The following is a 13,286-nucleotide window of genomic DNA, read 5'->3' on the forward strand; positions in this document are numbered from 1 at the left end:
CTTTCGGGCCTTATTGAAGGAGATTAGACTTAGGTTTTTAGGCATAGGTCTTGGATTTGTGATTTAATTCTAATTAGAATAACTTGTGTATCTGTAGTGTGAGATTTCTGGACCAATAGCCAGGTAGTATTTTTATCAGTAGTCTGAGGTGAGTCTTCTCACTATGACAACAGGTCTAAGGCACCAAGGTGGGCCCAATATCCATTTGTGCGCTATGCTAGTTGTTGTACGTTACTTGTTGTGATTGGGTTGAAGTATACCCCAGGGTGGGGCACAGTATGACATATCAGGTTGAGATAAACCCCAGGGCGGGGCCCATACTTGTTTTGGGTTGGGATGAACCCTAGGGTTGGGCGCATTTATATGGTTTGTATATGTTATATTGGGAAACTCAATAAGCTTTTGTTTACATTTTATTTGGATGTTTTCAAGTACTTCCGGTAATAAGGGGAAGGGTCCGGCTTAATAGCACAACATTCATTCTCCAACATGTTTCGCATTCATTGTTATGGACACTCTAATCTTTTGTCATGACTTGATGCAATGGATTTCTTTTAAAACAAATTATGAATGAAATTTCTTCTTTAAAAATGAAAATTTTATTTGGATTTCTAGACTGTTACATATTAAGGTAAAGATATACTTATATGAACCAAAATTATAAGCAACCTTTAATTTACATAATTACTTATAACAAAAAAGATTACATATACAATGAAACATGAATAAAATATTCAAAACACAATCTATATAATCCAATAATCCTATAATTACAAATTAACATATCTACCTTATAATCATTTATGAAGCCACGCTCAACATTTGCGTATTTTTGTTGTCCTTGTGTACTTTTTTGTGTGGGGAACTATCATTTGTTTACATGCAAAGGTAACAATTGTACAAAGTAAAAGAAAGTTTTATTTTTCTCAAACAACATTGAATGGTGTAGAAAATTACATAAGGATTTAGGCACAAAGATAGAATGATAGTTGATCGAACAAGTTGATATAGAACATTATTTAAGAGTTGGGAATGTGGGTGCCAACATAACCCAAACCCGTTACAACAAAAGCTATAGCTTGTAGATACAAGTAAATGTAGTAGTAATACTTTCCATATGCAAGATCATAGCAACCGGAGATGAATAGAATAATGCCCATGCAAAACTCTAGCACAAGAAACCTATATGAATATTTAAAATATATATTTTGTCAGATATTTATGTATATTTATATAAGTATGGTAATCTTTAGAGATTTTGTTATAACTTAGTTTAAGTAAATAATTGTCTCATAGATATAGTTTTTCTCTCTTCCTTAGCCTCCTTTCGAGTCGGAACAAAATCATACACTCTTGGATTTTAACACATATAATCTTCTTTACTTTAATTGTCTATATTAAGTATAATGTTCTTAAGAATCTGTACCTATCGCTTAGTTTCAATCCAAGTCTTCGTTGGTGTGTGATTGCACTTTTAGCCTTGGAAGCATCTCCATGTTTTTCAGTAACAACCCATTCGTTTACTCTTTGAGTCTCAAAAAGCCCAATAAATGTAGCCTTAGTTCTATGGAGGGCCATTACATTCTCAAAGACAACCCAAAATACAACCAAATAAAATGACCTACAAAGTGAAAATGAAAATGAGAGTAAGAACAAACTTTTATTTCCTAGCAAAGAGACTATGAATTAGATAACAAAAACCTTGGAGTTGCCACAGCATTGAGAATGGTGATAACTGTAGGGATGTAAACAGTAGCCCATATTGGAACCTCGACTTCTGGTATCCACACACTTGCAGGGATTACAACACAATATAACATGAACGTACCAATATGAGCTACAATCTTTCTTACAAAGAAGAAACTGTATATCACATGTAGCTTTTTCCACAATGCAACTTTCTAGATTAAAAAGTAAAAGATTCATATAGAGTCTTGAAACTTAAGGAAAACGATATAATGATCTTACCTTATTCATCATGATCTCATAAATCATTTTCCTGAAAAGGTTTGCTGGACCACAAGACCATCGATGTTGTTGGAATCGATAGGCTTTGAATACACTTGGCAATTCGTTCTTGACCTATATAAAACATAACGATGTCAAGTGAGGTTATTTTTATGAAGAAATTTTATTAGATGTTGGATCTTTCTTTACCTTTATTGAACCAAGGTACAAGAACTTCCAACCTTTAAGACTAGCTCTAACTGCTAGATCCATATCTTCCACTGTGGTACGATCCTTCCATCCCCCAGCCTCATTAATCGCAGCCATTCGCCAAACTCCAGCAGTCCCTACAAAAATATAGAAGTTCACACATGGTTTTATAACTATACAAAGATGGTGATTTAAAACCCTAAAATACCATTTTGATTACCATTGAAGCCAAAGAATGCATGAGTAGATGAACCAAATTCTTGTTCAACTTTGAAGTGGTAGTTAAGTGACATCTCTTGCATCCTTGTCATTAAGCATTCATCTGAGTTTGCTGCATTAATATCATCACACCATAAACATGTTAGTTTATGGAGTATTATTTGTATTACTTTCTTTTATCTATTATGACTTGCGTAAGCTATAAAACTTTAACCGTTATATTTTTCTATCCAAGGGTAATTAATTTTTCTTTTGTCGTTAATGTTCTGAAGTATAACTATATATTACAACACGTTAATTAAAAAAAAATTAACTATATGTTAGAAGATGTTAACCATATTACAGCATGTTAATTAAGGAAAAAAAGAACCTTCAAAAGATTTTGTTCATACGAATAATGAACGAACGGAATAGTTAGTTACAAACTCTTGCATCCATCTAGTGATCACATGTTAAAGTTTAACGTTATCACTAGTGTTTCCACCAAACGAACCCTAGACAAAATATATAGTTACTAATCAAAATGTTTAGTGGACTTTAGAAATAATAAGTCTTCATAATTCTTAACATCATTATAGGAATTTGAAAATTAAGGAACTGAAAGTGATAAAATATTTGAAATGCAAATGTATGGAAATAAAAATAACAAATATATATACAGTATGAATTTATGACTCATGAAATATATAAGTTCGTATTGTTATTAGTAATAGAATGTTATAATAAGGTATATATGAAAATGAATTTGGGTATCTGTTATTTGTAACTTATGTTTTTCTTGACATATCATAATATATCATATAATAAGGTTGATATTGTTTTTAGGGATAAATATAACAAATGATGATCATCTACTTGATTTGTCTAATATACAGAGTTTTTTTTTATATCAACTTTTAACTAGTGGCAAATTTTTAAAACCGGTTTATGGTTTGTGTTAGGGTCCTAATTGTTTCAAAATTGCAAATTTCATCATTTCTATTAGCTTTTGTTGTGGATTTGGTTATTGACGAAATTAACATGACCATTTTATTCTTAACAGCTATTTGTTTTAATTTCTTTAATATTTATTAAAAATTTAATAATATTAAAATATAAAATATATTTCCACCCCCACCCTCCCTATCCTCTTTTTTTATACGATATCATAAAAAATCTAAAATCACATTTCTTTAGACCTTCACTGAAAGCATGTTCACTCTCTAGTGTGGAGTTGATGTAGATGGCCACCACCTGAGCCACCATGTACATCGTCCGATACGTACATGATGACACATGAAGGTGTTTCTATAATCCTAAAAGTCTCTTCCATTCTCTACTTTCTTGATCAAGAACACAAACACTAGTGTTTGAATTCTAAAATCACGTGTGTTCTTAAGTATATGTGAAAATTAATCAATGTGAGTGTTTTGTTAATCATTTTTCCATAAATCAATTGATCTTCAAGATTGGCAAATTCGAATTTTAATATGGTCTTAAACATGTATACATACTCAAATGTTTTGTAGAAATCAAAAACTCATAAACGGTTTGTGTTTTCAATTTTTCATTATGTTCAAAAGAGGGTTATAGTGGTGTGTGTTCAAGGACATTTCCTAGATGGGTGTGTTTGTGTGTTGAATTTGGACTTTTCTATAATCAATATAAGTATTTTCTTGTTGAAAGTATGAAATGATTTCAAGATTAGAAAAAGAATCATTATTGAGGTAGTAGTAATTCTCAACCCTTACGCCTCCAAACATTCTCATTATGTGTTTCACCTCCTCAATCATAAGAGGATGTAGATTCTTCCTATTAGTAGCCGTTATGACTGATGTTTAGGTTTGTATGTTTAATGTCGATAATCATTTTAGTTTTGAAAGAACCAAAATCACAACGAAACATGACAAAAAATTGTAATATTAAAATAATAAAGACCTTATTCATATAAAATGAAAAACCTTAAAAACCTTTTTTGTAATCTTTTCTTAATTACTAGCTAGTGTCTAATTACTAGTGCTTTTTTTTTTTCCTAAAATAATCTATTTAATATCATTCAAATGTAAACAGTTAGTGCAAATATAATTTGGGAGTTTTTATTCAAAGTATTATAAAAAAAAAATAACAAACGTATAAATATAATAAATGTATAGAATTTTCAAAATATGATGCTTACTAAAAGAATATATAATATTGCTATAAAAAATACATGAAAATAGAATGTTAAAATACATAAAAAAAAAAAAATATTTAGTTGATAATACTAATAATTGACTATAATTATAACATTGTATTAAAAAAATATTTATAATAATATTTTAATTATTATATAAATATTCATGGTATAATTAAACACGGTAGGGGAGATCATTTTTCTTTTTAATAAAAATGAAAGGAATTTATTTCCTCTTCCCGACCTAAAATAAAAATTATAGAATTATTGACATTGAGCTTTTGGTGGATTAGTAACTGATCCGTACACAATAAAAAAAAAAAAAATCATACACAATAATTTGTGTATTAAAATGTTGTATTTACAAAATTTTAATGCATAATTTTTTTGGTTATTGTATACAAATTTTATTATGTATAATCACTTCCTATTTTATATAGATCAAATAATGTTAAGTTGCCAACCAAATCGTGAGATATTTCATTTCAAATACACTATTCCTCGGACACACGACCACATGTTAATAATCCATGTTGAGAGGAATGCAATGGCCTCGAGTACAAGAATCTTTTGGACACCTCAAGTATACATACTATAAGGTGACATGAATATTTATATTTTGAAAATTTATCATTACTACTTATAAAAAATTTAGAAGTTTGTAAATAAGTTTTTACCTATTTAGTTGTTTATTTAACCTATAAATAAATGCTTTTTTTATGTTTTTTTTAGATAAATAAAAAATATTATAATATATTTCAAGATTTTATTATATCTAGTAGTTTTCGTATAATTTTTTATTATTATAGATAATAGATAAGTTTTATTATTATTATTATTATTATTATTATTATTATTATTATTATTTAATTTTTTTATAACTATTTGTAAAGTATATTACATGTACTTTTAACTAACTAAAATTTGGTAGATACATGTTTTATTTAGTTAAAATTTAATTCTATTAAATAACATTGTTTCTTCTTTAATTTATTAATTTTACCCTACTTAATTTTACAATTATTGAAAAATAAACAACATTTTTAAATAATGAATTCTATTTTTTACCCAACCAATACTACAATGATATACAATGATCAATGTATTACAATGTTATATTATTCTTGTTTATTTCAAACTTTAGATATTCCGTTCTATCATAGTAATGGTTTCAAAATAATTAATGGAATCACTATTTGGAACTTAGTTACAGCTTTTTCAAACATATTTTTGGTTGAGAAGTAAAGAGAAACAATCTTTAAAATACATAAATTTCATCAACTGTTTTTGTATTAACTTAATACTTGAAAAAAAAATTTACATATACTAGCTTTTAAATATAAAATTTTTGATTATAAAAACCTATATATCTAAAGAAAAATACTTCTTTCAGCTTTTTGAAATGCAGAACCATTAATAATATCTTCAAATCAATCATATTTAATATTATATTAATAAAGTCTGTAAAATTTTTAGGTACTTTTAAAAGATGAACCATGAATGGTTGTCTCTATGGTTCACTTTCTGGAACGGGTTTAAACTTAGTGGTTATTTAATTTTAAGTAAATAACTTATTAAAAACATAACCAGATTTCTTATTTATTAAAAAAAATGTAAAATGGAAAATATTATTCAAAACCAAGGGTTTCCAAAAAATTGATGGAATCACTTCAAGCGTATGAAATGGTCCATGCCACAATGGCATGTTCCAAGACCCCATATTACAAATCTTCGACAAAGATTTACGAGTGGGTTGCCTATGCAAATCCAAATAGCGTTAGGGCTGATTTGTCATTTCGAATCATATTTCTTGTATTTCATTTCATTTATCATCTTCATTTTATTTTTTGTTGTTTTAGAGGAAAAAACTTCATATCTTTCACAAACAAATAGAACCCTCATTGTTAAAGGACAGCTGGTAAACACTCTACTAATATCCTCGGAGATACGACATTTGGTTAACAAAGTCTTTAGGTCATTGTATTTGATATGAAAATTTAAAAAGCGACAAGAAAATCATAAATTATTTAATCCGTGAAAAGTTTAAATATTTAGAAAATAATTAATATTTCTTTTTAGGCAATTTTTTACATAACTTTTATTTATCGCACTTCTTATAAAACCGCATTTACTTCAATAATGTTTATTTAAAGTTGTTGATATGTTTGATTTTTAATTTTTATTGAAATGTATTTTAGGTAGAGAAATCAATATCTTTTTACCTTTAGTTCATATCCATCTTGATAATATTTATTTAAATATTTATTTAAAATCTACGAAAAAGAAGTTGCAACCTTACAAGTTTTAGTTGAAGCTCGAGAAACGAATCAAAGAAACCTCACTTTAGGTGTGAAGATGAGTCTTCAAGAGAAGTTGGAGAATGATCGAAATCGAGATTTTAGAAAGAGAATAGAAGAATTATGAAAATCAAAGAACCGGTGATCGATTATTGGGGATTAGTTAACTGTAACATCGTAACAACCAAGAGATCCTCAATTTCAGTTTCAATTATGTGAATTATGATGCGACTATTGAGGCTATAAAGAAATCATCGATTCCTTTAGTTTAGCTTGAATCAAATGTTTATTTTCCCTGCTCTCTTTTCTTTTGTATATAATATTAATAAATTACTACGAATATAAATATAAAATTATAATAAGATGAAATTTCATTAATACTTGATAATGTTCTTAAACTTATACCTCAAAGAATATTTATACTAACTGAGATACAAATTTCTATTATATACAAACATATCTTTAGATATCTAAAAATGATTATGTTTGCGATCTTATTAGGTCGAAAGGAGTGGTGTCGATACAATTGAGTTCCATCTCAGCCTTCTCCACCTTTATCTCATTTTACGGAACATGATGCCAAACAGTGGAAATAGAAGAAAATGAATAAGAAGAGGAAGGGGAGGAGGAAGAGGAAGACAAGCAGATGTATAGGTTAGTGAGAAGATATACATCGTAGAACATATCGAGTTACACTGAGCTCGACATGCCGAGTTGAGGGTACGATGTTTGTTGAGCTGACTCAACTTTGTCGAGCTCCACTCTACATAACCTTAATACATCATCGAGTTGAGGATGATACTTTAAGATATATGAAAGAGTTGTTTGTTTAGATGGATAGGTTTGGTTCGATTTGATCCAATCAAATGAATAAAATTGGATTTTGGTTTTAAATACATAAATCCGAATAGTTTAACTAAATTCATATCTGATCCAATTCAACCAAATATAAAATTTAGTTTGATCGGTTTTGTAACTCTTTTTTCAAGAGTCGGAATATCTTAAAAACAAATATAATTAAAACATTAGCCAAGTTTATTGAAAAAACAAAACAAACAATTACTACAAGATGTCTAACAAGATTTTTGTACGTCAAAGTTGTAAATAAATAAATAAATTAAATAATAAATAAATCTAATAATATAAAGATCTATGTATTATGTAATTTTTATTTTTATTATCGTAATTTCCTAAATAGTTAATGTTAATACAACACGTGGGAACTACTTATAAAAACAAACATTGCAAGATCTAACGACCCAAGGAAAAATAAATACAATCGGCACTAAAGGTGGGATTCCTCTTCACTGTCTGTATCAGAAGGAGATTCCGAGGAGATTCTCAAAGGAGATTTTCTATAAATTATTTTTTTATATCCGAAATATTAAAATAAGTATTCGAGATTAAGTAAAAAACATATTTTTAAAAATAAATTTTTAAAAATAAATAAGGTTTTCCATATCTTTAGAAAATTTATAGTAGTAAATATTAAAGTTTAATAAATTTAAACTTGAGTAAATACTATATCGATTAGGGTTGTATTCATACATGATTTAAAAGGTAGACTAACTGCTATGTATTTTTTGGTTTATATAAAAACACATACATAAGTATTTAAAAATAGAAATATTGATGATCGCAAGATCAATGGGAATCCAAATTCAGAACATCGAAACGTTTATTTACTTTTAACCAGATGTAAGAACCATGTATTATGTCGGTTAACTAAAAAAATTAAATTTATATGTCTAAATAATTAAAAACTTTGGATTTATAAGAAAAAAAAATTAATAAATCATTAAAATTGATTTTTTATCTTATAAATTTAAATAAATAAAATAAAATAAACTAATGAGTTTTAATTTGGTTATTTTGAAATAAAAATATAACTCTTTTAAAATAATTTAATATTTATTTATTACTATATTTATTATAATTATTACATTAAAGTATTATGTGAAATTTATTAAATCAGAAAAACTCATAAAATGACATATGAAAAAATTAATTTAAAATAACCATAAAATGATATTTGAGAAATTGAATGAGAATATGACATGTGATAAAAAAAACATTAATTTATTAGAGTAGATATTGCAATTTATTTTTTGTTTGTCTTCAACATCGATATAAATTGTGTTAATTTATGTCAATAAGAATTTTATAAACCTTGTATAACCGTTAATTTACGAGTTAAACTCTTAAGGTATTAATAAAAAGAATCACTAATCACCAATACATGCAAAATTTTATCCCTTTTGTAGGTAAATGAGAAAAAAATAAGATAAAAAATCAACAAGTTTCAAGAAACATTTACCAAACTTCCAACGAGCTTGAACAAGTCCGATTTCAGAGTTATGATGAAGAAATGGAATTGTTTTCCGAAGAAAGTCAGATTCAGGCTGAAAATCAGCATCAAAGATTACCACATACTCGCATTCATTAGCATAACCATGTTTTAGACCTTCTTTAAGTGCACCTGCTTTGTAACCCTTTCTATTGTCCCTTACTTGGTAATGTATGTTCGTACCTTTGCTTGCCCATTTATGACACTCCACTTCTACCATGTCCTAATCACATATTTGAAATGATAACGAAAAATAATTAAGTTGAACAAAAACCAATATCTAAGTATGGTTTTATATTAACAACAAACGTGTATTACAATTGTTAATAATAAACTTATGACTAATTTATATTTTTATTAAACATGGTAGTCATTCAAGCTAATGAGCTATAAACACTTTTTATAATAACCTCTTGGGCATAATTAAGACACCATTTTATTTTTATTTTTAATTATTAACGTCACGTTTTCTACAACCGCTAATGAGTCATTATTTTATTTCGTTATGGCTAACATCAGGACCACTGAGATGGTCCTTGAAAAGGAAATTGAAAATTATATTTATTTTGCATGTAGCTCTTTAAAACACGTAATTTTTCTTTTATCATTTTTATGTTTTTCTCTATTTCATACTACAAACTAACAAAAGAAGAAAAAAAAAAAGGAAAATTAGATTTTATTTTGCATGTGCCTCTTTAAACCACGTAATTTTATTTTTTTATTTTTGTGTCCTCAACTACTTCATACTACAAATTAACAAAAAAAATTATTTTTTGCTTGTTATGGAAAATGGGTTTGTATAGAATTATCAACCTTAACGACAGGATCTGTTGAATCATCAAGAACTTGAATTACAATACGATCAGAAGGCCATGAAAGCCCACATGCAGCTCCAATTGAAAGCTGATAAACCTGTTTACAAATTAAAAAAAAAAAATGAATAAAAAACCGAAATTTAAAAAGAAAAATACAAAACAAAAACAGAGCAATGATTAAAACATACCTCTCGTTCATTGAACATTGGAACTTGAATAAGAACAAGAGGATAAACAGAGTTCCCCGATTCAACATCATTTTTAAATTCTTCCCATTTGTAACATTTTTCTGTCTTTCTACCAAACAAATAATTGAATCCAACCACGGAAGACATATAAACCTTTTCAATGAACAACATTATTGACATTCCCAAAGAAACGTACAACAATAATGTCAACAATGGCACCAAAACTGGCACTCTGAATTGGCCCCATATCTCGATAATATGCGCAATAATGTCACCTCCACTACCTGTAAACGATTCAAGTACAATTATGGTTGCCGAAAGCCTCCCCATTTTCTTAGTTTTTTTTTTTTTTTTTGTATATAGTGAAAACAGAGTGTGCTCTGTTTTTACTGTTTTTGGGTTGGGTTTAAATGGTAAAAATGGACAAGAATGTGGACTTTAAACCACACAATTTTGGTTTGAGAACAGAAAGTACGGTTGTAATTAAGGGATTTTGATGATTTGGTAAAGAGAGATGAATGGAAGCTGTAGCTTTCTGATTCACTAATGAGAACAAAAGAGAACTCAACTACCAACAATGGAAAAGTGATGGTGGAATTGTGAGAAAAAGAGGAATACATCATGTGCTTATAAAGGTTGGAGTCTTTTGTTTTTAAGGCAAATTACAGAATATAATAATTCATGTTGGTTTTTTATGTGTTATTGTGGGTAATATGTTTTAGTTTTTTTTTTATATATATAATTCATTGAAACATATACTTATATGACAAAACTTCAAAAATAATCTCTGTGGTTTCTGAAAATATCAAGTTTAGTCCTTAAGTTCAAAAAAGCTCACAGATGGTCCTTGTGGTTTCAAAACTTTTAACAAATTGTCATTTTCGCTAACTCCTTTAGCTTTTAACCGTTAAGTGAAGGATATTTCTGTCTTTTCACTATTACAGGGACTATTTTTGAAGTTTTGCCCTTATTTAAAAAAAAAATATTATTTAATATTAAATCTCTCTCTCTCTCTCTCTCTCTCTCTCTCCATTCTAAAAATCAAAAACCCATCATTCCAATTCATGTTTGAGTTCATGTTCGTCATTTCAAAAAATCAACAACTAGTAATCAAGAATCATAGTTCTTCAAGAGAAGAAGTATAACCTAATTTATATCTCTGTGCAACTATGATCAAGTTTGTTGTTTTGGGTTAGAGAAAAAAGGATCCCATTCATGAGCACCTACAATCTCCTTATCTTATTCTTCTTCTAACAACACATTATTCCAATTAAGTTCTTCAATAAAACCACCATTTCCACAGTCTAAAAGCTTCCTAAAGCTCGAATTCTTGCATTGATCGATTAAAAGACTTCGAATTGATTTCGGGTTACCTGGATGTGGAGCTCCGGCTAAACAAAACAGCCATTTTCGGTTAAGTTTCATCATCCGGTTTTGCCATGTAAAAACATCAGAATCTTTTGATGGATGGAAGTAAGTAGGGTATAGAATGGTGAAATCGTCTGAATTAAATGGAATTAATTCTATGAGAAGAACTTAGATGATCCTGGAAGCTGGTAAGAATAAGAACTTGTTTCCCCAATCGGTGTCTTTGTTGCTTAATCTCCTGAAATCCCAAGTGATTCTTCCTCCGACGAGAAAATGATCTTTTCCATTCATCACTTTCTATTCATATTTATTCTACAACCAATCAACAAGATCAAGAAACATAGCGTATGTTATAATGTGACAACTCGAAATTTCCATTCGTACAAACCCTACAGTCAAGCACTTCAAATAAAAGTCAAACTCATTTCTGCTAATTTTTAGCTGGTTTAAAGTCCGTGTGAGTGTTTTTAATATTAATTCTTCAAACGAACGAATAAAAGTAAGTATATTCTAGGATTATGAGGTAACAATAAATCAACTAACACCTTAATTAGGTGTTCACGGCCAAACAAATGGAGTTTGGGCCATGAACCCTCTCTTGGTCGTGAACTCATGCATATAGCAAGAGTTTACTCTTCATTTCCCCATTTCCCAACTTTCAAGTTCAAGAACTCCCACAATTCTCTCTCAAGTTTCATAACACTTTTCTTCCAATCTTCCATAAATGTAAGTGTTTCTTCCTTTGATTTGTTGTTATAACCTTTCATCTAGTTGTTGCACACCATTTCATCCATGAAATCTTATCTTTTACCTAGATCTTCAAGTGTTCTTCAAAACACCAAGAACACACACTAGTTTTATTGGACCTTAAACACCCAAACAAGCTTCTATATTGTAAGTACTCTTGTACTAGCTTGTAGTATACTAGAATGAACTTGTTTACACCTAAGAAACATCAAGAAATCTTGAATGGAATGGAGTTTACGTCCAGGGCACCTCCCAAGGCCGTAAACTCTATAGAAGGGTGCAAAGTTGTCCTAATCACTTTCCTAATGCCTAGAACTTGGACTAGAACCTTTCACCATTGAGCTAGGGACCTTAAGCTTCAAGTTTGTGGAGTTTGCCATGGGTTTACGGCCGTAAACCCACTAGGGCCGTGAACCCTAGGCCATAAACTCCATGGGGTTTGGTCCTTGGGCCATAAACTTAAATGCATGGCCTTACACCCCTTTGATGCAACCCAATGGCCTTCTAACATTTAAACCAAAGTGTTTTCCATGATTTAGGGTGTTTATACTTACTTAATTAGTGTTATAATTGTTGGATTAATGTCTAAGTCCATAACTATAATTGGTAAGACTTGACCCGACCCGGCATGGTCCATTTGGGTTGCATGGCATCATGCACTTGGATAGACTAAAATGAGAGAAATAAGACACTTATGGTTATTAATATATTATAAGTTCTAATATATTAATAATAAGAATAATAAGATTATTTAATTAGTATTGATCAAGAATTAGTCTAGGATTAATTAAGTGATCAAAAGAAGACTAATTAAATATATGGATTGATTGTGCAAATCATCCATACTTATATAGTGGGCTAATGCTCCATGGATTATCTAGTTGGGCCAAAACCCATATGATGCTCCATGGATGCTCCATGGTGTATTTGAACCCATGGATCCAAGGAAATGGAAAGTCATGACAATTAGGGTTTGCCTTAATTGTAACACTATAT

General features: G+C 29.0%; 1 protein-coding gene across 1 annotated transcript; it reads right to left on the reverse strand.

Moving 5' to 3' along the window:
• Nucleotides 1-895: 895 nt before the first annotated feature.
• Nucleotides 896-10,764, reverse strand: LOC145030872 (glucomannan 4-beta-mannosyltransferase 9-like). The gene is made up of 9 exons (XM_078979313.1): nt 10,176-10,764; nt 9,986-10,084; nt 9,143-9,395; nt 2,378-2,488; nt 2,158-2,294; nt 1,969-2,082; nt 1,702-1,901; nt 1,427-1,621; nt 896-1,182 (listed from the first exon to the last, which is right to left on the reverse strand). Exons 1-9 carry the CDS (start codon nt 10,503-10,505, stop codon nt 1,020-1,022), a joined length of 1,602 nt encoding a protein of 533 aa, XP_078835439.1. The 5' UTR covers nt 10,506-10,764; the 3' UTR covers nt 896-1,019.
• Between the last annotated feature and the right edge of the window lie 2,522 nt (nt 10,765-13,286).

This window comes from Lactuca saligna, chromosome 2, assembly GCF_052625555.1.
Source record: "Lactuca saligna cultivar CGN05327 chromosome 2, ASM5262555v1, whole genome shotgun sequence".
Classification (NCBI taxonomy): domain Eukaryota; kingdom Viridiplantae; phylum Streptophyta; class Magnoliopsida; order Asterales; family Asteraceae; genus Lactuca; species Lactuca saligna.